The following is a 20,293-nucleotide window of genomic DNA, read 5'->3' as shown; positions in this document are numbered from 1 at the left end:
ATGAAACCCGCATCTCTTATATCTCCTGCATCAGCAGGCAGGTTCTTTACCACTAGGTCACCTGGGAAGCCCGCCTTACACAGCTACATGCTTATCACTCTGGTGTGTGCGTATGTTGTGTGTGTGTTTGTATGTGTATATGTGTGCTCCCCTGCCCAGTGTAGATTCCAGGATGTGTTTAGGAGGGCAGAGGAAGTGGAGATAAACTTCTCCTTCTAGTCTTTCCTTTTAAATTTCTTAACACAAAGAGGTGCCATCTGGCTCGTGTACACGTATGAAAGTGATACACAAAGGTGAACTGCCTAATTTCCTGTTACACATTTAGAGAGAGAAAAACAAACAACTCTGCCCCAGAGTGAGTGCCAGAGCGATTTGTTCTGTCTTCTTAAGACTGTGCCCCATGACAGATCGCTTTTCCTTGATGGGTCACTGGCTCAGCCACTTTGGAGATTGCCTTTAAACAGGCTTTGACAAGGGTGGGTTTTGAGTAGCATTATATCTTTCTCAGAGTATCAGACAATACTACAATTTGAGGAGTTAAGTCTGGAATTAGGAAAGTCCTAGAAGAAGAGGAGGTTGGGGTTTCCAGGAACGAAATATTTTCAGATGTTTTGATTTGGAAGGGAGATGGTATGTTGATACAGGAAGACTGGTGGTGGAGGGGCTTGGTGCTCCAATCTTACTGAACCAGAGGGCCAGGAGAGTGCCTTCCTATTCACTCTGCCATCCTCTGTGCCTGGCATGGGACCTAGAACCTGGCAGACACCCAGTAAAAAGATGAATCAATGCATGGATGACCTCAGAGTGGAAATTCAGAGTGCAGGAAGTGGATGAGGCCAGACCAAGAAGAACCCAAATAGGCATCACTTTTGGGAGGGTCGGGGGGCTTCCATGCTCTGCAGAGCTGGGCGTCAGGATCCAGTCAGCAGGCTCCCCAGTTAATTTTATTTGTTTATTTTTGGCTGTGCTGGGTCTTCATTGCCACATGGGCTTTCTCTTTTGTCGTAAGCCAGGGCTTCTCACTAATTGCAGTGCACGGGCTTCTCATTGCGGTGGCTTCTCTTGTTGCAGAACATGTGCTCTAGGGTATGCAGGCTTCAATAGTTGCAACATGTGGACTCAATAGTTTCAGCTCATGAGCTCTAAAGCACAGGCTCAGTAGCTGTACGTGGGCTTAGTTGTTCTGTGGCATGTGATCTTCCCAGATGAGGGATCTAACCGTGTTCCCTGCATTGGTAGGCAGATTGGTAACTATTGGATCACCAGGGAGGTACTAGGCTGTTCAGATAAGATCTAGAGTAGATCTTATGTATTCCAGCTACACTTAATAGTGACAGAGGTGACAACCAGAATGGTAGCAGCAGGGGATCAGTGGATGAATGACTGCCCTTGAATTCCATCTGATTCTCCAACCTCATGCCTCCCAACCCTGTCTCGTAAGCCCTCCCACTCAAACCAGCTAAAGAAGAAGTGCTCATTTTACACGTGCTGATTGTGGAGCTTTGCACTTTCTCACCAGACTCTTAGTGCTATGCCAGGAAAATAAGAGGGTCTTCTAAGACCTTCCAGATAAGTAAGAGATCAGACATTGTCAGCCTACATTTTATAGCTAAGCCTTGATGAGGGTTGGTGATGTCTTCAAGGCTTTGAGATTCCTCAACAATAAGTCAGTGTTAGAACATTTCTACAGCCTTTGGATGATTAATTCACCATGTGTATTTGCTAAACTTGTCCATGCTGGTTTATTTCCCCTTGTGCCAAATCCCATAGCCATTGAAGAGGTCCATGTGTTAGAGACAGGATTCAGTACAATTCCCTATGTGCAAGGATGAAGAGAACGCAATCTTTATTCCCAAGGGAATTAAATTTTCATAGGGTGGGACTTCCCTGGAGGCCCATTGGTTAAGACTGCGCTTCCACAGCAGGGGTCTCTGGTTCAATCCCCAGCCCTGGAACTAAGATCCCACATGACACAGAAGTGGGGGGGCAAAAAAAAAAAAAATTTCCTTAGGGAATATAAAACAGGAAGAAAATTTGTAATTCCACCGTAATGCAATAGGATGACCAATTCCAAAAGCCCATCTAATTAGATGGGTGATTTGGATCTTGAGACAGTCAGTGGGTTGAATTTTAGGAGGAATGAAGATGGCTTGGAAATCAGCAAACTGAGAGAGGGATCTAGAACAGTGTATCACTCAACCAGCCAAACCTAAGGTATATGAAAGATACATGGAAGGAAATGTTCATAAAGGGTGGGACCACGGTGGCAGCTCTTGAAAGGCCAACTGTTCTGACATGGGTAGCTGCAGGACAGTCTTGGGAATTTGTCATCTGTTTTAGTGTAAATGAGGCAACGTGAGGACGAGCCATCAGGCAGTGTCATGTAGGAGAGACCACTGGGACCTGAGGCCACCAAGGTTGGACGTGCAGGGAAGAGGTAATAAGGCTATTGGCCATGGCGGTAGCAGTGGAGTATGGAAGAGAAGCCATCAGAATCAGTGGGGCTGAGGAAGGTGAACTCGAGGCCAGGGCCTGGGAACTCAAAGCCTCTTGCTGTTTTGAATCGTAACCTTGAAAAAGAATAACAGTGAAATGAAGGGTCAGGATAGATTTTTAACAAATGCATCTTTTAGGCCACCTAGTCCATTCTGCGTCCCTGGAGTGTTAGAAAAACAGATGAACAAATGCCAAATCATTCAATTTTAAAGAAACATGAAGCTGGAAGCAGCCTTAAATGTCATCTATTTCACCCCTGTGGCCCCAGGCAGAGCAGCTTCAAAATCATCCCCGACAGATGGTCTGTTTGCTCTATTCCCCTGTATCTCCCGGGATTCCACTGGTTCCTCCTTATTCCTTCCAGCTGTGGCAAAAGGAAACTCTCATCGGTGAGAGATTTATCCTTTTCTTTCTAATTTGTAGCACCCTTTAGAAATGGGAAGTTCTCAGTTATGTCTAGCCTCTACCTGCTGCAAAACAAGTTTACCCTGTCCAATATCCTTAGAAGAGATAAACACAGATTATATTCTAAAACAGACATTAGAACAGTCAGGAAAATGCTAAGTAGATGCTTAGTGAGACCAAAATGGCGTGGTATGTCTCATAGGTAATTGGTTGTATTTTATTCATTGGAGGGGAATCAACAGGATATAAATCTTTCCCTCCCTTGACATGCCAAATATATATATATATATATATATATATATATATATATATAATATCCTTTTTCTGAGAGCAGTTTCTAGGAGTCTCCTCAATTTGATTTCATCTCCCGTATTGAAATCTAGCAGTTTTCTTTTGTCGATGACAGTGGTGCAAGCATGGGATGGATGCTATCATAGTCAGCCTGATCTCCATGAGGACAGGTATTGATTAAAAAAAAAAAAAAAGACCAGGGTGAATCCTCATCAGAAAATATCAAGAACTTGAGGCATGTTTGTGCAGGAACCCAACCTCAAGGAAGAAGAGAAGGCAGCGGGGTGTCGATTCACTCCATCTCTCTCTCCTATGGTTGGCTGGGGTGGTAGCCTCTTTGTAACTTGACAGTGGCGAGTATTATAATAGACCCTGTCTAGGTTCCCCAAGTATAAAGGGTTGTTTTTTTAATGGCAAACTGAATATATAACATATAAAGATACATAAATTTCCATACAAATATCTTTTTTACCAGCTGTAATTAAGATATTTGCATGTAAAGAGAACAGTATATTCCCTTGACTTCCTCCTCGTGGGGAATTGTATTTCTCTCCTAATCCTCAAAGCCCAAGACTTTGTGATCTGAGTCTAAACAGGAGGAGGAGAAGGCAGAAGACTGGGTCAACATTACATTTGAAATTCAGAATTTTAAACACAGTTTTTACTCCTGCTTGTTGACTTTTCAGGTTGAGCTAATCCTACAGGGCAAAGCTGAGGTGGGGATGGGGAAAACGTGGCCCAAGAGAAAGTGGGCCAAGGATATACTCAGAATTTAACGTTGCAAGCCAGAGTATTTCCATTATGTAGTGCTGGATGCCAACATTGAAGAGAAGATATTCCTTTGAATCTTGAGTTTCTGCTTATGAACTCCAGAATTTAGGAAATTTTCTTCAATTCTCTAAGCCTTAGATCCTCATCTGAAAAAAATGAAAACAATTTCTTTTGTGTGGATTGAATAAGATAATGTATGTGAATTACCTGTTACCTATTAGGCACTCAGTAGATGATAGTTATTATTCTACGTAAATGAATAAGGTAGAAATTATATACAGATCTTTCTTGACTTACAATGGGCTTGTGTATGTGTGTTAGTTGCTAAGTTGTGTCTGATTCTTTTCAACCCTATGGACTGTAGCCCACCAGGTTCCTCTGTCCATGGAATTCTCCAGGCAAGAATACTGGAGTAGATTGCCATTCCCTTCTCCAGGGGATCTTCCCGACCCAGAGACTGAACCCAGGTCTCCTGCATCACAGGTGGAGGCTTTACTGTCTGAGTCACCAGGGACAATGGGCTTACTTCTAACTCATTGTAAATTGAAAATATAAGAAGTCAAAGATGCAGTTAATACACCTAAGCTGCTGAACATCATGGCTTAGCCTAGCCTACTTTAAATGGGCTTGAACACTTACATTACCCTTCAGTGGACAAAATCATCTAACACCAAGTGTATTTATAAAAAAGTGTTGAGTGTCTCATGAAATTTATTGATTACTTAACTGAAAGTGAAAAACAGAAGGGTTGTGTTGGTACAGAATGGTTATAAATGTGTGGGTTGTGACGTCACGGCTGACCGGAAGCTGAGACTCATTGCCACTACCCAGTATCATGAGAGAGTTCCTTGCTGCATATTGCTAGCCCAGGGAAAGATCAAAATTCAAAATTCGATGTATGGTTTCTACTGAATGCATATCATTATCATACTCTGGTAAAGTCAAACTGTTGTAAGTCGAGGATGATCTATATAAGAAACTGCAAATTATTTAAAGGTACAAGCCTAGTATTTCCTATCATGGTCTTTGGTGCTGGATACTAACATTGAAGGGGAGAAGAGCCTACTTAAAAGAACCTGGAAAGATTAAAAAAAAAAAAAAACAACAAACACTCAATCTTCTGGGACTGATTTAAACAATTGGAACTGGTCAGTTGGATGTCCAGGAAGAAAAAGAAAGCACATTTGGGTGGTCGCAGGAAGGGCTTTACCATTTTGGATCTGGTAGCTCCAATAAGGAACTAACTTTTGATAACTGTAACTATGAATTTTGTGGTCAACAAAGACCTGCAGAATTACAGCCCATTCTCCAGGCCTCCTAAGTGTGTGATGCCCCTTGTCACCCCAGAGGAAGATGTTAGGGTCATTGAACCTTGTGGATAGAAACAAGCTGGTTTAAGCCCAGTCCTCCTGCCTTTTTCGCCCTTAACAAATGCAACTTGATAACCTGTGCATTCATTCCTATGCATAACATGGGATAATGGATATTCAAGAGCTTTGTAAAATCATTGACTTGGGGTGCTGCTGGTTTTATTACCACCATGACTACTACCACTATTACCCCCATCACCACAGTACACCCTGCTTAGTAGATGATTACAGGCACTCTGGAAAAAGTTCAACATCCCAAACTTGATTGGCAGTGGTCATCAAAATGCCATCTCTTTCCCTTTGCCAAACACCATGACAACCTCTCTTCCATTGAGTCATGCTCTCTAACCTCTATAGCCAGGATGGACCTTTGAGTTGCAGCCTGGTTTGTCCTTGAAATTGGTCATTTCCTTACTCAATGGGTCAATCCCCAACTTCTTGACCTTTGTGTTTATTTAGTCATGTCCTTGAGTCTTTCAGGTACATGCATATCCTGTAGCTCTCTGCAGCAGAAATTCCCTTGAAGGCAAAGGAACCCACTCCGTTTTTATCACAGAGATGTTGCACATAAAAATACTTAATAAAAGTGCTTAATTAAAAAATACGTAGCCGTATGTCAAGTGTTTATAATGGGTAAGGAATAACATCCAAAGTACTTTCAAGTGTACCCTATAGTCCCCACTTGCCAGGGAGATCAAAGTAGTCAATCCTAAAGGAAATCAACCCTGAATATTCATCGGAAGGCCTGATGTTGGAGCTGAAACTCTAATACTTTGGCCACCTGATGTGAAGAGCTGACTCATTGGAAAAGACCCTGATGCTGGGAGGGACTGAAGGCAAGAGGAGAAGAGGATGACAGGATGAGCTGGTTGGATGGCATCACTGACTCAATGGACATGAGTCTGAGCAAACTCTGGGAGATGGTGAAGGACAGGGAGCCTGGCATGCTGCAGTTCTTGGGGTCACAAAGAGTTGATTGCAACTTAGCGGGTGAACAACAACAGCAACAATAACAGAGTCTGAAAGATGTAATAACATCACCTAAGAAAAAGTCAGCAGGATCTGATTCCCTACCAAAGGCCCAAACAATCTGCTTCTCAGTGAGAAGGCCTGAGAGAATGTCTCACAATAATTAAAACACCCACGAGACTGGAGTTAGCACCAGGAGGACAATTTATTAATGCTCACAGGGGACTGGATTATTAAAAGGCTCTGTGATCAAAGCATCACTCCCAGTAAGCCAGCCTGTGTGGGAAGCCTGACCACACTGAGAAGGTTGCTTAAGGAGGAAGAAGTCAGAGCAAAGACATCAGATGTATCAAATGGTCGATGGCATCCAGCCAAAAAATACTGATATGTCTCTACTAATCTGAGAGCAAGGAATTCTTGCCTTCCCAGTCTTCTGCCTAAATCCTCTTCTGTCCCCTGACTGAAGCCAGGAGAGGATGAACATCGCCACCATCTGATTCCATGACCTTTGCAGGTCTCTATGATCATATTCTTTTATTATCTGCATCCATCAATTTACAAATGAGCCATGATGGCCTAGAAGGCACTCAGGCTTTTTCGGACAGACTTGGATGTAAATTCATGTTTTCATCCATTTTATGCTGATCTTAAGGAGATTAATTGCCTTGTCTTTATTTCCAAATACTTGGGAGGGGTCACTTTATGGTCAAAGTACCTCATGCTTTCCATGTCACTGAATGTCCTTTATCCCTAAAAAATGACTCCTTTTGTTGCTTTTAAATCTGATTGCCTTGGTACCAAGTATTCTATGCCCCAGAGGTGGAAAGTAGGTCTCAGGTAGCAGTTCTGATGACCGGTAGTGGTTGCTCGCAGTAGAGTGATGAGAAGAGCTTGGTGACTGTATCTACAGTCAGTGAAAAAGCATGTGGGGTCAGCAGACGATGTCTACCATGAGCATAGGAAAGGGGATGCTGGCACTTGGGTTGTAGAGTTGCAGTCCTGAACTATTCTAACCCAATTTATGCTCTCAATTCAAAGACTCTACTGGGCCCTTTTAGTCATGCTCTAACCTTAGCTTCTCACCACTGGAAGTAGTATAATCAGGCAGAGATGTGACTTTATTGAATGCACTGCTCTTAAAGATCATGTACAAAGGAAGGGGTTTGCCAGGTGGGCCTTCATTACTGGGGCTAACAGGTTTATTTGCCCAAGTTCACATCAATGGAACTAGTAACCCAGTACTCTAAATTACCTTCCACTAGCCTTTTTCACACACTTTACTTAAGCATTCAGTTGTTTCTATTGTTTTAGAACCTTTCTTGCTTAGTCACTTCGGTCATATCTGACTCTCTGCAACCCTATGGACCATGGCCTGCAAGACTCCTCTGTCCATGGGATTCTTCAGGCAAGAATATTGGAGTGGGTTGCCATTTTCTTCTCCACTTATAACCTTATGTACAGAAAAAATGCCTAGTTCTTCATAGATCTGTTCCCTGTTCCACTCTGCCAAAGCTTTATATGGCCTAGATACAACTCTCCCTTCCAGTTTGTCATCTAGAGCTTTTATCAACACACTAGTAATGACTTGAAACATATTTTTAATTTCTTAGAGAGTTGAATAACTCAAGACTTGGATTTGCTGCTAGAGTCCTGCCCTCAAACCCATGCTGATCCAATTTTCAGCATTCTTTAAGTGCAGTCGTTCTATGGTTAGGACTCTTACCCAGTCAGACTCTTCTCCTACACCTATTAACCTCCTAAGTATTTTGTGAGAGTCTTTGATAAATACCATGAAATGTGGGTAAGCAATCTATACTGGCAAACTCATGAAATTCTGGCTAGATGTCCACTTGGAGGTCGTATTATAAAACCCACTTATTTAACACATGGAGACACTGAAGTCCAGAGAAAGAGCCAGTGTTTCTCAAGTTCATGCATCAGTTTGGAGATAGAGTTTAAACAAGAAAATTTTTCTCCCATCTCACAGGTCCAGTGCTTCTCTTTGATCATCATCAAAGGACTTTGAGGTTGACCAGGCTAGTATTATTATTCCCACTTACAGATCTTTAAACAGAGAATCAGAGAGATTAGTTGGTGTTGCTCAGATTGCACAAAAAGTAGGGTAGGGCAGAGTTGGGTTCTGTGTTCTGATTCCTAAGTAAAGCTTTATAAAGAATGTGAGTCATGGGACTTCCATGGTGGTCCAGTGGTTAAGACTTTGCCTTCCAGGGCAGGAGGTGTGGGTTTGATCCCTGGTTGGGGATCTAAGACCCCACAAGTTGAGGTTGTTGTTTAGTCACTAAGTTGTGTTGGACTCCTTTGCCACCCCATGGCCCCATGGACTATAACCCTCCAGGCTTGTCTGTCCATGGGATTTCCCAGGCAAGGATACTGGAGTGGGTTGCCACTTCCTTCTCCAGGGGATCGTCCCAACCCAGGGATCGAACCCATGTCTCCTGAATTGCAGGAGGATTCTTTACCACTGACCCACCAGGGAGGCCCAAGATCTCACATGCTTTGCAGCCAAAAAACCAAAACATAAGACAGAAGAAATATTGTAACAAATTCAATAACAACTTTAAAATGATCCACATCAAAAAATCTTTTTAAAAATAGCTATATCCCTTTAAAAAATAGAATCAAGAATATGAGGCTATTTGTGAATAGACATTTGAAATGATCTACCAGCAGAGTACAGTATCCATCAGCTTAGGTAGTTTAAATTTAGAAGTGTGAACCTACAAGAAGCTAGTGTCATGATTTTTTTTTCTTTTTTCTAGGAGGGCTTTGTGACAAAGATGAAAAGAAGGTAAACAATTGGGGTGACTCAGGGCTGGCCCATCCAGCAAATGAGGAGACCCTAATTCAGGGAGTTTGGGGTCTCCAAGCAGGTAATAAAGCAAGCAGTAGCAAGGTGTTTCTAGCCACGTGTAGTCCCCAGATTATAACAGATTCAGTGAAGCTGGAGAGTAAGAAAAGGATGCCAGGAACAGAGGAGATGGTGATTGGAAATGAAGAATGCTGGCCTAGTACCTCTAAATGTGTTGCAGGAAGTGACTTTTTATATGTTTATTGTGAAAATGTATTCTCAAAACATCTGTTGACATGCATTTGTTTTTAGTAGCTTGAGATTTCTTTCCTTTTTGTTTTTTAATTTATTTTTGGCAGTGTTGGGTGTTTGTCGCTGCGCACGGGCTTTTCTCTAGCAGAGGCGGGCAAGGGCTTCTCTCTAGTTGTGTTGTGCAGGCTTCTCACCGCAGTGGCTTCTCTTGTTGCAGAGCACGGGCTCCAGGGCGCTCGAGCCTCAGGAGTTGCAGCTCTCTGGCTCTGGAGCACAGGCTCAATAGTTGTGACACAGGAGCCCAGTTACCCTGCAGCACGTGGGATCCTTGTTCCTGGACCAGGTATCGAACCTGTGTCCCCTGCATTGGCAGGCTGACTCCCAACCTCTGGACTGCCAGGGAAGTCCCACTTGGCATGTATGAAAGGGCAGTATCCATGCCTTATTCCACCAGTCACATATCCTTTGCTTAACACCATACCTGGTATAGGGTAAGCATTCCATAAATGCCTGTTAAGTGAAATAAACACGGAGACAAGTCTGTCTCTTGGTGAATGGCTGGTCTGGGATGGTGCTCCAGGGCACTGCAGTTTGGGACAATCAGAAATCACAAAACCAGGTTTCATCACATTCAAAGTCCTCGGGGACTGTCCTCCGTCGGTCTGACTTGGTGAATAGGCTGGGCCACACAGTCCTTTACCCACAGGGGGTCAGGATTAGAAGACTCTTGGGTGCTGGAGCTCAGTGCCACAGACAGTGTCCCTTCCTACATGAAAATGATGGACCACCATGGAAGACTGTGTATTCTCCACCCCCGGTGATTTTCCAGAAAATCCAAATAACCACCTTTTAGGGATGCTGTAGAGACACATACCAGATGACCTCAAAGTTTTGCTTTTTCCCAATTCTCAGATCCTAAGAGTCAACTTAGTGATGAAAGGTGCTTAGACAGGTGCGAAGTGGCAGAGTAATTTAAGAAATTATGATTATGCTCCTGCATGGAACTGTGTCAAGTATGTATTTTTGTGATGCTATGAAGTATTAGGCCAGATTCACCCTCTCCCTATCAACAGAGTCACACGTCTGCATTCCTTCTCACTTCCCTCACACCTCACCATCTGTCACCTGCCCGATCTCTAGCCCACCTCTTGCTGTGACTGTTTGTCTCGCTCAATCTTGAAGTCTTTCTCCCTTTTTTCTATTCTAAAATCCATGATCTCTTCTACCTGAAAGAAAACTCTTCATTTGACCTTTCTGCCACCTCTAAATTTCATTTGTCTCCTCAACTACTAAGATAGTCATGTTTGTCTTCTGTCTTAAATTTGTAACAATATTTATTAATTTGGCCGTGTTGGGTCTTAGTTATGACACACGGGGCCTTTATTGTGTCATGCAGAATCTTTCCTTGCAGCACACAAGAGCACAGGGGCTCTCTGGTTGACGTATGTGGGCTCCAGAGTATGAGGGCTCAGTAGTTGTGGTGGGGTTAGTTGCCTCATGGCATGTAGGATCCTAGCTCCCCGACCAGGGATAGAAGCCGAGTCTCCTGCATTGCAAGGCAGACTCTTAACCACTGGACCACCAGGAAGGTCCCTTCTGTCTTATTTTTAAGCTTTTGATCTTACCCCTTCCTTGACTCTGCATCCTGGGGGTCACTAATTATCTTACCATGCCCAAATTCAAATGTCTTTGCTCTAAAAAGTCAAATCCTTTTTTGAACTAACTGTTGAATGATATTATCAATAACTGCACCATTCCTTGTCCCACATCTCCAGTCCCCCACTGCTTAACATCCTTGTTCAATGCCTTACTGATGCCTCAATCCACAAGCTACTTCCCTTTCTCTCTTTTTCGATGTGGATAATTTTTAAAGTGTTTATTGAATTTGTTACAATATTACTTCTGTTTTATGGGTTTTGGTTTTTTTGGCTTCCATACATGCAGGATCTTAGCTCTCCTACCAGAGATCAAACCCACACCCCCTGCTTTGGAAGCCAAAGTCTTAACCACTGGACCAGCAGGGAAGTCCCTCTACTCACCTTTTCTGACCATTCTTTGCCTCTTGCATTGGTTTCTCTCCTCATTGGAAGTTCTGGTGCCACCATTTTAGACATCTACTTTGGAATATTCATGCACTTCCATGGTTGTAAACTTCTTGCCTTACGCAAAAGCTGTTTGAATTTGCATTTTTATTTTACTTTTTGGCCACATGACGTGGCTTGAGGGATCTAGTTCCCCAACCTAGGATTGAACTTACACCCCCTGCAGTGGAAGCATGGAGTCTCAACCACTGGGCCACCAGGGAAGTCCTTGAATTTACATTTTCGGCTTCTACCTCTTTTCTCTTTGCTTAGTCTGTAAATCTTCCCTGGAGAGTTCATGGGTGATTGAACCTTGTTGGAGATAAAGCTCACTTTGGTGACCTCCTACTTCCTCAGCAGTCTGTTGGCATGAACAAAAACTCTTTTGAGAGCTTCCCAAAAGGGGAGTCATTTTAAAAATTGTCTCTTCATCACTGGTACCTAAGTCTTCACCAAATCCTTCTGTCTTCATAGCTCCCAGTATCACTGTTCTTTGAATGTTGGCAAGAACAATCCTCATTCACACCCTCATCAGATCAGCACTTGGATCAGTACATGCACTTTCAACCTTAAAGCCCACCAACCCTTACTTCTCAAACTTTTCATCATTCTAACTGATTATTGAAAGCCTGGGGGAAATATTCATGTCTCAGAAATATACATATCTCACGCTGCACTCTGCCAGACTCCTTCCTGTCCCCTCCCACCAGAAGCTACCTCAGTGGGACACCCAGCCAGCCTGACCCCCATTCCACAGTGACATTTGCTAAGTCCTATTGTTGCATGAGGACTTCTGCATCAGTTTGCAAGGGCTGCCATGACAGAGTTCCACAGAAGTCCAAGATCAGGTATTATAGCATTGGTTTCTCCTGGACCTCTCTCCTTGTAGATGCCTGTCTCCCTGTATCTTCACATTGTCTTCCCTCTGTACATGTCTCTGTGCAAATATTCTCTTCTTCTAGAGACCCAAGTTATATTGAATCAGAGTCCACCCTAATGACTTCATTTAACCTTAATTACCTCTTTAAGACCCTATCTGCACTCTAGTCACATTCTGGGGTATTGGGGATTGGGACATAAAAATTTTATTGGGGGACAGAATTCAGCCTATTATATCTTCTCTTCCCAACTTCCCATGGGCTCTTTTTCTCATCTCCCCCTTTGTTTTTTCTCTCTGTCTGTTTCTTGCTGCCAAAAAACCCCAGCAGTGCCCTCTCATTGCCTTCACAGGATGGTCTCCTTGGCATGGCCCCATTGGTTTGCTCACACAGATGTGTTGCTTCATGAATGTGCTTCTTCTTTGGGTCATTCCTGTGCTTCTCTGCCTCTGGTTTGACTGAGGGCAGGGACTGTGTGTCATGTGTTCTGTCCAAAGATCTTGATTTGGGAGGTACTTGAGAAATGGCATCGCTAAGTCATTGTACATCCCTTCTCTAAGGCAGCCTGACACTCACCCCCTCCTCTGACTTCTCAAGAGGCTTTTTGGGAGAAATGGGTTTTTCCCAAGTGGTAATAGGGAAGATAAATGGTGATTTTGCTGACAGCAAAGAGAAGGAGAGTTGAGACTCTACATAGATGACGTTCTGCTAGCTCATCATGGAAAACAGGGAAGGTATCTGGGAGAGAAACTCCTAAAAGCAGAGATGAGTTTATTGATTTTTCTGCTGAAGAAAAATATTTCTTAGAAGCTTTGGAGAAGGTGCCATTTCTTGACCTAAAGGGAGAAAAATTCTAGGATAAGATCTATCTCCTTTCAGAGCCTCAGTGAACTGGGAGGCTTACCCAGTCAAAAGTAGAACTGTTGGTGGGAAACCAGCTAGATCTTGGTGGCTCACAAAGGAAGAAGATGGGTGCCATGTCCTAGGAGTGGTGTGATGGGGTGTCTGCCTAGCCATGGACCCCTGAGCTGATGCAGTTAGCCTTTCTCTCCAGTAACATGGGAGCAGTGTTTGGAAGCCATGGCCGAGAAAGTCACAACATCCAGTTAAAGATACACCCACCTCCCTTCTCCTCCCTGCTTTCATCCCTTCATGCTTTCTTCCTGTACCTTCATCCCTTTCTTCTCTCTTCCCCTGCCCTCCTGTCTCCCCAATTCACTGTCAGGAAGGGCCATGCCAGAAGGGCCCGCCCAGCGTGTCATGGCAGCGGCAGAGGCTAGAAGCATCGGCAGCTTCCACAGTGAGTCTGGATTTCATTTCTGGGGTCAGGGGCTGGGCAGTCCACACACACTGACAGCTTGCAGACTTTGGAGAGGAACTTCCATGGGCTATGGCTGCTCTCCACCTCTCTTGCCCTGCTTCCCATTCCAGGGACACCGTTGACTATTCATGGAAGTCTCCTGCCAAAGCCATGATGTTGATGTGCTTCAGATGTCTCATGGGCAGAAAGCATGGAGGGGGTGGGGGGGCCATGATCTGCTGAAATGAGGTGCACATTTGGGAAAGCCCCTGGAGATCGAGTGGCTCCCAGGGGTTCTGTCCCGCCCTGCGCGTGTGGTAGAGGCTGGAGGCTCTGCATGGACAGTGGTTTGGCTGCTTTCTTGCATTTCAGGAAGTGTGACCTTGAGTTTTGAAAACACATTGGGTGCCTATGTTCCATAAGAGACACACTTGAAGGAACTAAGGGTAATACATAGGCTCAAGTGACTGAAAAACTGGAGGTCTCCCAGTTGACTTAAGGCTTCCCTGGTTACTCAGATGGTAAAGAACTTGCCTGCAGTGTGGGAGACCCGGGTTTGATCCCTGGGTCAGGATGATTCCCTGGAGAAAGGAATGGCTACTGACTCTGGTATTCTTGCCTGAAGAATTCCATAGACAGAGGAGCCTCGTGGGCTACAGTCTATGGGATTGCAAAGAGTCATTCATGACTGAGCAACTAACACTTTCACTTTTACTATCCCCATTGACTTCAGATGAAGCTTAGTCTAAGAAATGTGATGTTCAGGATAGTTAATACAGAGCTCCATGACAAGTCACATGCCTGAGTACTGGAAGGAAAGTCTTTCCCCATCCCCGTTTTCATTTCTACCGTAATTTCTGAAATACAGATGGACACACTGCAGTGCTGGTCAAAGTTGTGTCTGTCTTGCCTGGATCATCAGATGGAAGGAGATGGCTTCCTTCCGCTTTTTGCCCAAGGGCTGTTTCCTTCTGTTTGGGGAATGATCCACTTGTGAAAATAGACCCACAAAATTTACCCACCCAACCTTGAAAACATGAGTTTGAGCAACCTCCAGGAGATAGTGAAGGACAGGAAAGCCTGCGTGCTGCAGCCCCTGGGGTCGCTAATTCAGATACAACTGAGAGACTGAACAGCCACCACCAGACCTTAAAAATCCCACCCAGATTAGGAAGAGAGAAGTCCTTTTTGCCATCTCGAAATGCTGCTTCCAAGTGCTGACTGGGTGTGTTGCAGTTCAGTTTGATGTGAGCAGCCTCTACTTTCTATTATGTGACATTATTCTGATGTCAGTCTTATGGGCAGGTGCTTGGGAATGCTTTTACAGTTCCATTCATTTCTCTTATGATTTGGTTAGGGAGGTAAATTAAGCATAGCCTCCCAGGTTCTCTCAGGATCTCATTTTTATAGGTATCTGTTCTTAGCACTGTTACTAATAAAGGCATTAACTTTAAGAATAGCTGTGTAGGGCTTGAGTTTATCAGAACATGTTTGCCAGTTTTATTGGAATGTTGAAAGAAGGATAATTATAAGAGATTAATCACTTTTTTTTCCTCATGCTTTTACAAAAAATCATATGCATTTCATTCACATCAGAGTAAAACTCTTGGTGTCAAGAGTTGATGGGTTTAATTAAAGTATCATACTGGTCAAATTTGTTAATTAAGTTCAACAAATATTTATTATTAATCAAACTATGTGTATCTGATGGTCTAAACGAGGACATCTCAGAGACTGAAAAGAGAAGCTACTAATAATAAAGCAGAAATCAGAGGCATAAATTGGGATCTTGCCTGAGAAATTGGGACATAGGGCAACTCTATTTATGTATTGTGAACTGTTCTGGGCACTAGGGATACAATTGTGAATAAAACAGACAAAAATCTCTGACCTTAATAAGTGAGATAGAAAATTAAGATAAAGTAAAATATTAATATATTGAAGTTTGAGAATAATAGATCCTTAGAAGAAAAATAAAATAGAGAAGAGAGAAATAAATGCTTGGTGGTGGTAATGGAGATGGTGGTGGGGATGGTGTGTGTGTGTGTGTGTGTGTGTGTGTGTGTGTGTACAATTTTAGATAGGGAGGTCAAAGCAATTGAATTCCCTAAAGACCTTAGTGCATTTTAGTTTATTTAGGTTTTTTTAATTTAGCCTAGGAGGGATTTAATGGCTTGGCTAAAATTTTTCTGAAACAAGTGAGATCTGGACATTTTGAATCCACAGCAAGAAAATACTTCAGAATGACCCATAAAAAATGGAGGAGGCAGAATCAGGGGTGGTTATGGCATTGGAAGCATACCTGGTCTGTTTGATAGGCTTCATTTTCAACCATCATCAGAAAGTGAATAAGCTGTGGCTTTAACCACCCGGGAAACATCTTTGTAGAAAGTCCTTCCATCTTTGCCTTGTTGGCCATTTAGGATAGTTCAAGGCTTTTCTTCTTCCATGTGGTGGCCTTGGGGGTGGTACAGGATGGCATTACACTTACTGAGCACCTACATGGCCAGGTACTTGGCTAAAGGCTCTGAATACATTTATTTAATCTATGCTTCCCACGTGGCTCAGTGGTAAAGAATCTGACTGCAACGCAGGAGACGCAAGTTCGATTCCTGGGTTGGAAACATCCTCCAGAGGAGGAAGGAGCAACCCACTGCAGTGTTCTTGCCTGGAAAATCCCATGGACAGAGGCCAGGCAGTCTGTGAGGTCACAAAGAATCAGACATGACTTGGCGACTAAACATATAATCTATACTGTTTTCTTGAAGAAGTTATCATAGTCTTACTGTAGGGATTCAGTTAAGTTCAGTTCTGTCTCTCAGTCATGTCCAACTCTTTGCAGCCCCATGAATTGCAGCACACCAGGCCTCCCTGTCCATCACCAACTCCCAGAGTTCACTCAAACTCATGTCCATCAAGTCGGCAATGCCATCCAGCCATCTCATCCTCTGTCATCCCCTTCTCCTCCTGCCCCCAATCCCTCCCAGCACCAGAGTCTTTTCCAGTGAGTCAAGTCTTCGCGTGAGGTGGCCAAAGTATTGGAGTTTCAGTTTTAGCATCAGTCCTTCCAAAGAACTTTAGGGATTAGAACATTGATATTTAAACACAGAACTAGAAAATAGTGCAACAAAGATTTAAACCCAGGTGATAGTAATTCTGAAATCCTGCCTTTATCAATTAGTCTCACCATCCGTCCATAGGCACCAGTTGGCAGGAAGCAATTGAAATAAAAAGAAGTAGGACTCGCTGGGTGATGGCAAGGTCCTGCGACTGGGCTGATTTGCATGGCTGGATCAAGAGCAGATGTGTTGAGTGGTTGTCCATGTCTTTGGTGACTTTGCATGAAGGTATAGTGAATTCTGATGCTTCTCCTTATGTTGTTGTCACTGGGAATGGGGGTAGGCGTGAACCACTGGGGAGCATGAGAGCAAGTCTTCTTGTCTGGCATCCATCCTTGGCAGAGGTGGAGCTTGACTTCAGTGTGTCCTGGATTCCTGGGTTTCATGCATGTTGGAAGGAGGGTGGTACATGGGTCTCTGGATAGATAATAGGGATGGGGAGGCCGTATGTAATAGAGGTGGGGAGGGTGCGTGTAATAGACATGGGGAGGATGGGTAGTATAGGGATGGGGAGGACAGGTTAAATAGGGATGGGGCGGATGTATATAATAGGGGTGGGGAGGATGCATATAATAAGAAGGGAGAGAATCTATATAATAGGATAGGGAGAATGCATGCAGATCTGAGATCAGACATGCATGCAGATCTGAGATCAGACAAAGGTTTATCAATAGGGGCTTGAGTGAAGAGTTGAGTTTGGAGAGAATCCTAAATTTCCTGCCTTCCTTTGTGAATAGAGCCCACAGACTGACTTCATCTAGTCTTGGGATTGCTGTTAGCGAGAAGCATGAAATCTCTGGACCACATCTTATTGTGGTTATACTTAACATCCGTATCACTCTGTGATCTTGTGCTTACTTGTAATGTACATTTACATACTTCTCAGAAAAGAAAAATGAAGTAGAATCCTATTTTATGCATAAGTTGGGCTCCTGGTAAAGTGGCGTGGCAAGCAAACTACCCTCTATGTGCACCAGAGAGAGCTGTTATAGCAAAGTGAAGAATTATTTTGGTATCTCCAATAATCCTTTCCCATTTTCCTTTGTGCTAACGGAGAATCTTCCCACCTGCAATGAAGTTATTTCATTGGACTTCTGTAACATATTTACCCAGAGGTCTCAATCCATGTCAAGGCAATGTCTCTTTGAGTTTCACAATATGTGTCATATGGATAGAGAGAAGTTATTACTCTGTCATTTACCAAGGATTTTCTTTATGTCACAATGTCAGCATCACTTAAGAATGTACTCCAGGCCCTTGAATGTCCCTCTCTGTGGTCTTCCAGGTAGTGGATGATGATGGCTTCATCAAATCCTGGTTCTTTACTGCTTATGACCCGTTATCTAGTTTCCCTCCGTCACTTTGAAACTCACAGGCTAAGGAGAAAAGCATCATTCATCTTCCTCCACAGGAGAGACTTCTCTGGCTTATCTAAGAGTCCTCTCCCTGATATAAGGAAGCAAGCATGCCAATTACCTTCTCTCCTAAAATATTAACCCATTTCAACACCTGTGACTTCTATATTCTGTAGCCATGTGCCCTGTGGAGTACCAGTGTGGAATGGGGATAAAGATTAGAAATTTTTATTATTATCTTTTAAGTGGACAAAGATATTCCTTCTATTTCCAGAATAAGTCTTAATTCTGGAAAGGACTTAGCTGCCGCTCGAAGGTCAATGCCTAAGCCTTCAACTCATGTCTATGAGGGCACATGATCACAAGTGAGTCCCAGTCCAGGAACGTGCTTAGAGACCCTAGGCACATTCTTTCCACCAGCATGCTGGGAGTCCAAGGGTGTGTTTCCTCACCCCAATGAATCCAGTTTTTCTAATTCACCTGAAAACACATCCCTGTCTCTTTGCATGCATAAGGCACACAAGGAGAACTCAGTATGAGTTTTTTCTATGTCCTCTCTGCATATTAGTGCTTTTCAGCCGTCATGGATGGAGGTTGTGGATTAAATCAGGTTGCCAAGAAGTTGCCTATGAGCTACAGAGTATTCTAAGATGCACTAGGACCTTGACGGGGAAAAATGCCACGTAGCTGAAAAGCCTTGAGACTGTGGGGTATGATTTTCCTCGTTTGTGTTGCTATTCCAAGCCTCACAATTTAAGATAGTGAAGACGGGCCTGTGGGGAGGGAGCCTCATACACACTCCTGTGGGAGATGCCTCTTACTTACATGGCATCTCACGCCCTCAGGTTCAGGGATATTGGCTGTGTGCTCCCAGGGCCAGTTCCTTGGGTTCTCACCCAGAGGTTTCTTCAGAGTTAGGAGCTCTGCCCATTCCATGGTGATTAATCTTTGAACTTCTAGGCCCCTTGGCGTTTTGCTCTCTGATGATCTGAAAATAGATGCCTCAGATCAGAGCAAGCCCTCAGAACAGCATGAAGAGAGTTGCCTGGAATCGGATGGTGCTCAGGCCTTCATGTAAAAGGGCTCTGGGGGATCCAGAGGGAAGATGGCAGAGGAAAGAAGGGAATTGTATGGCTGTGCCATCATTCCATAATGCCACCATGCATTAGCAAGGGTGCCCTAACCTTTGCAATGGGACTCTATCCTCCTTGTTCTGAATCTTATCTTCAAAGCTGGTCAATCCATTTGTTTCCACAATTCTTTGGGGGATGGATGACTCATGAGAAATCCATATGTCTGGGAGGATTGTGACAGCACCTCCTGTCTGGAGATGCTGGCAGAAATAACATTAAGTTCCGTGATCTCTCTTGCCTGGGTCTGCCAGGCTGGTCCCTACCTCTCTTGAGTATTAGCTAGTTCCTCTGATCTCTGCCATCTCCTCCCGTGCTGGCACCTGTGGCTAACCCTAATGGAAACTAGATGTCTGATGTGACCTGCAGCCAAATGTACTGGTGTGGGGTGGATGTGGTCATGCAAAGAAAGCTTTCAGTTCAGGTGCTGGTTTCAGAGCTGTGCACGCATGCTGAGTTGCTTCAGTTGTGTCCGACACTTTAGGACCCCAAATGGACTATAGCCCACCAGGCTCCTCTGTCCATAGGATTCTCCAGGCAAGAATACTGGAGTGGGTTGCCATGCCCTCCTCCAGGGGATCTTCCCAACCCAGGAATTGAACTTGCGTCTCTTACATCTCCTGCACTGGCACCGCCTGGGAGCCACACATGTGTAAACTGTGTCTGTGATGCCTTGTGGCTGGTAAGACCTGGCAGGCGGGTGCCAGTGAGCAGAGCAGGAAAGGAGCAAAGGGCACGCTATGTGTGAGAGAAAGTGTATTGCAATTCCATCCTAGTGAGGCAAGTTCATTTCTATCTGGGCCCCTGGGATCTCTCTGAGTCTTTCTTCTTAGGTTCATGTCTGGAAATAGACATTTTATTCCTAGAAATGGAGATGAACTTGAGAGTCAAATTTTCGACTGTTGGATTAAGATTCTTTCAGCTACAAGTGAGAGAAAACTTTATCTTAAGCAAAAAGGCAGTATAGTGTCTCAGTAATTATAAAAACTCAGATTTAGGACTTATTTCTGGGGTGGCTTAATTCTAAGACTCTACCAGGCTTGCCATGTGTTGCTGGCTCTCTCCCT

General features: G+C 43.9%; 1 protein-coding gene across 10 annotated transcripts in view; it reads left to right on the top strand.

The window, feature by feature from the left end:
* The window catches only part of NTRK3 (neurotrophic receptor tyrosine kinase 3), a 421,771-nt gene that overhangs the window by 377,118 nt on the left and 24,360 nt on the right, over positions 1–20,293 (top strand). For 5 of the 10 annotated variants that reach the window (XM_061394344.1, XM_061394343.1, XM_061394346.1 and 2 more), the window contains one exon: positions 13,548–13,622. The exons of the other annotated variants lie outside the window; for them this stretch is intronic. In XM_061394344.1, the coding sequence (XP_061250328.1) occupies positions 13,548–13,622 (75 nt within the window). The remainder of the gene's footprint in view (positions 1–13,547; positions 13,623–20,293) is intronic. 10 annotated transcript variants of the gene reach the window in all.

Source organism: Bos javanicus, chromosome 21 (genome assembly GCF_032452875.1).
Source record: "Bos javanicus breed banteng chromosome 21, ARS-OSU_banteng_1.0, whole genome shotgun sequence".
Classification (NCBI taxonomy): Eukaryota; Metazoa; Chordata; class Mammalia; order Artiodactyla; family Bovidae; genus Bos; species Bos javanicus.
The sequence above is the reverse complement of the archived record's forward strand: the minus strand, read 5'-3'. Positions and strand labels throughout refer to the sequence as shown.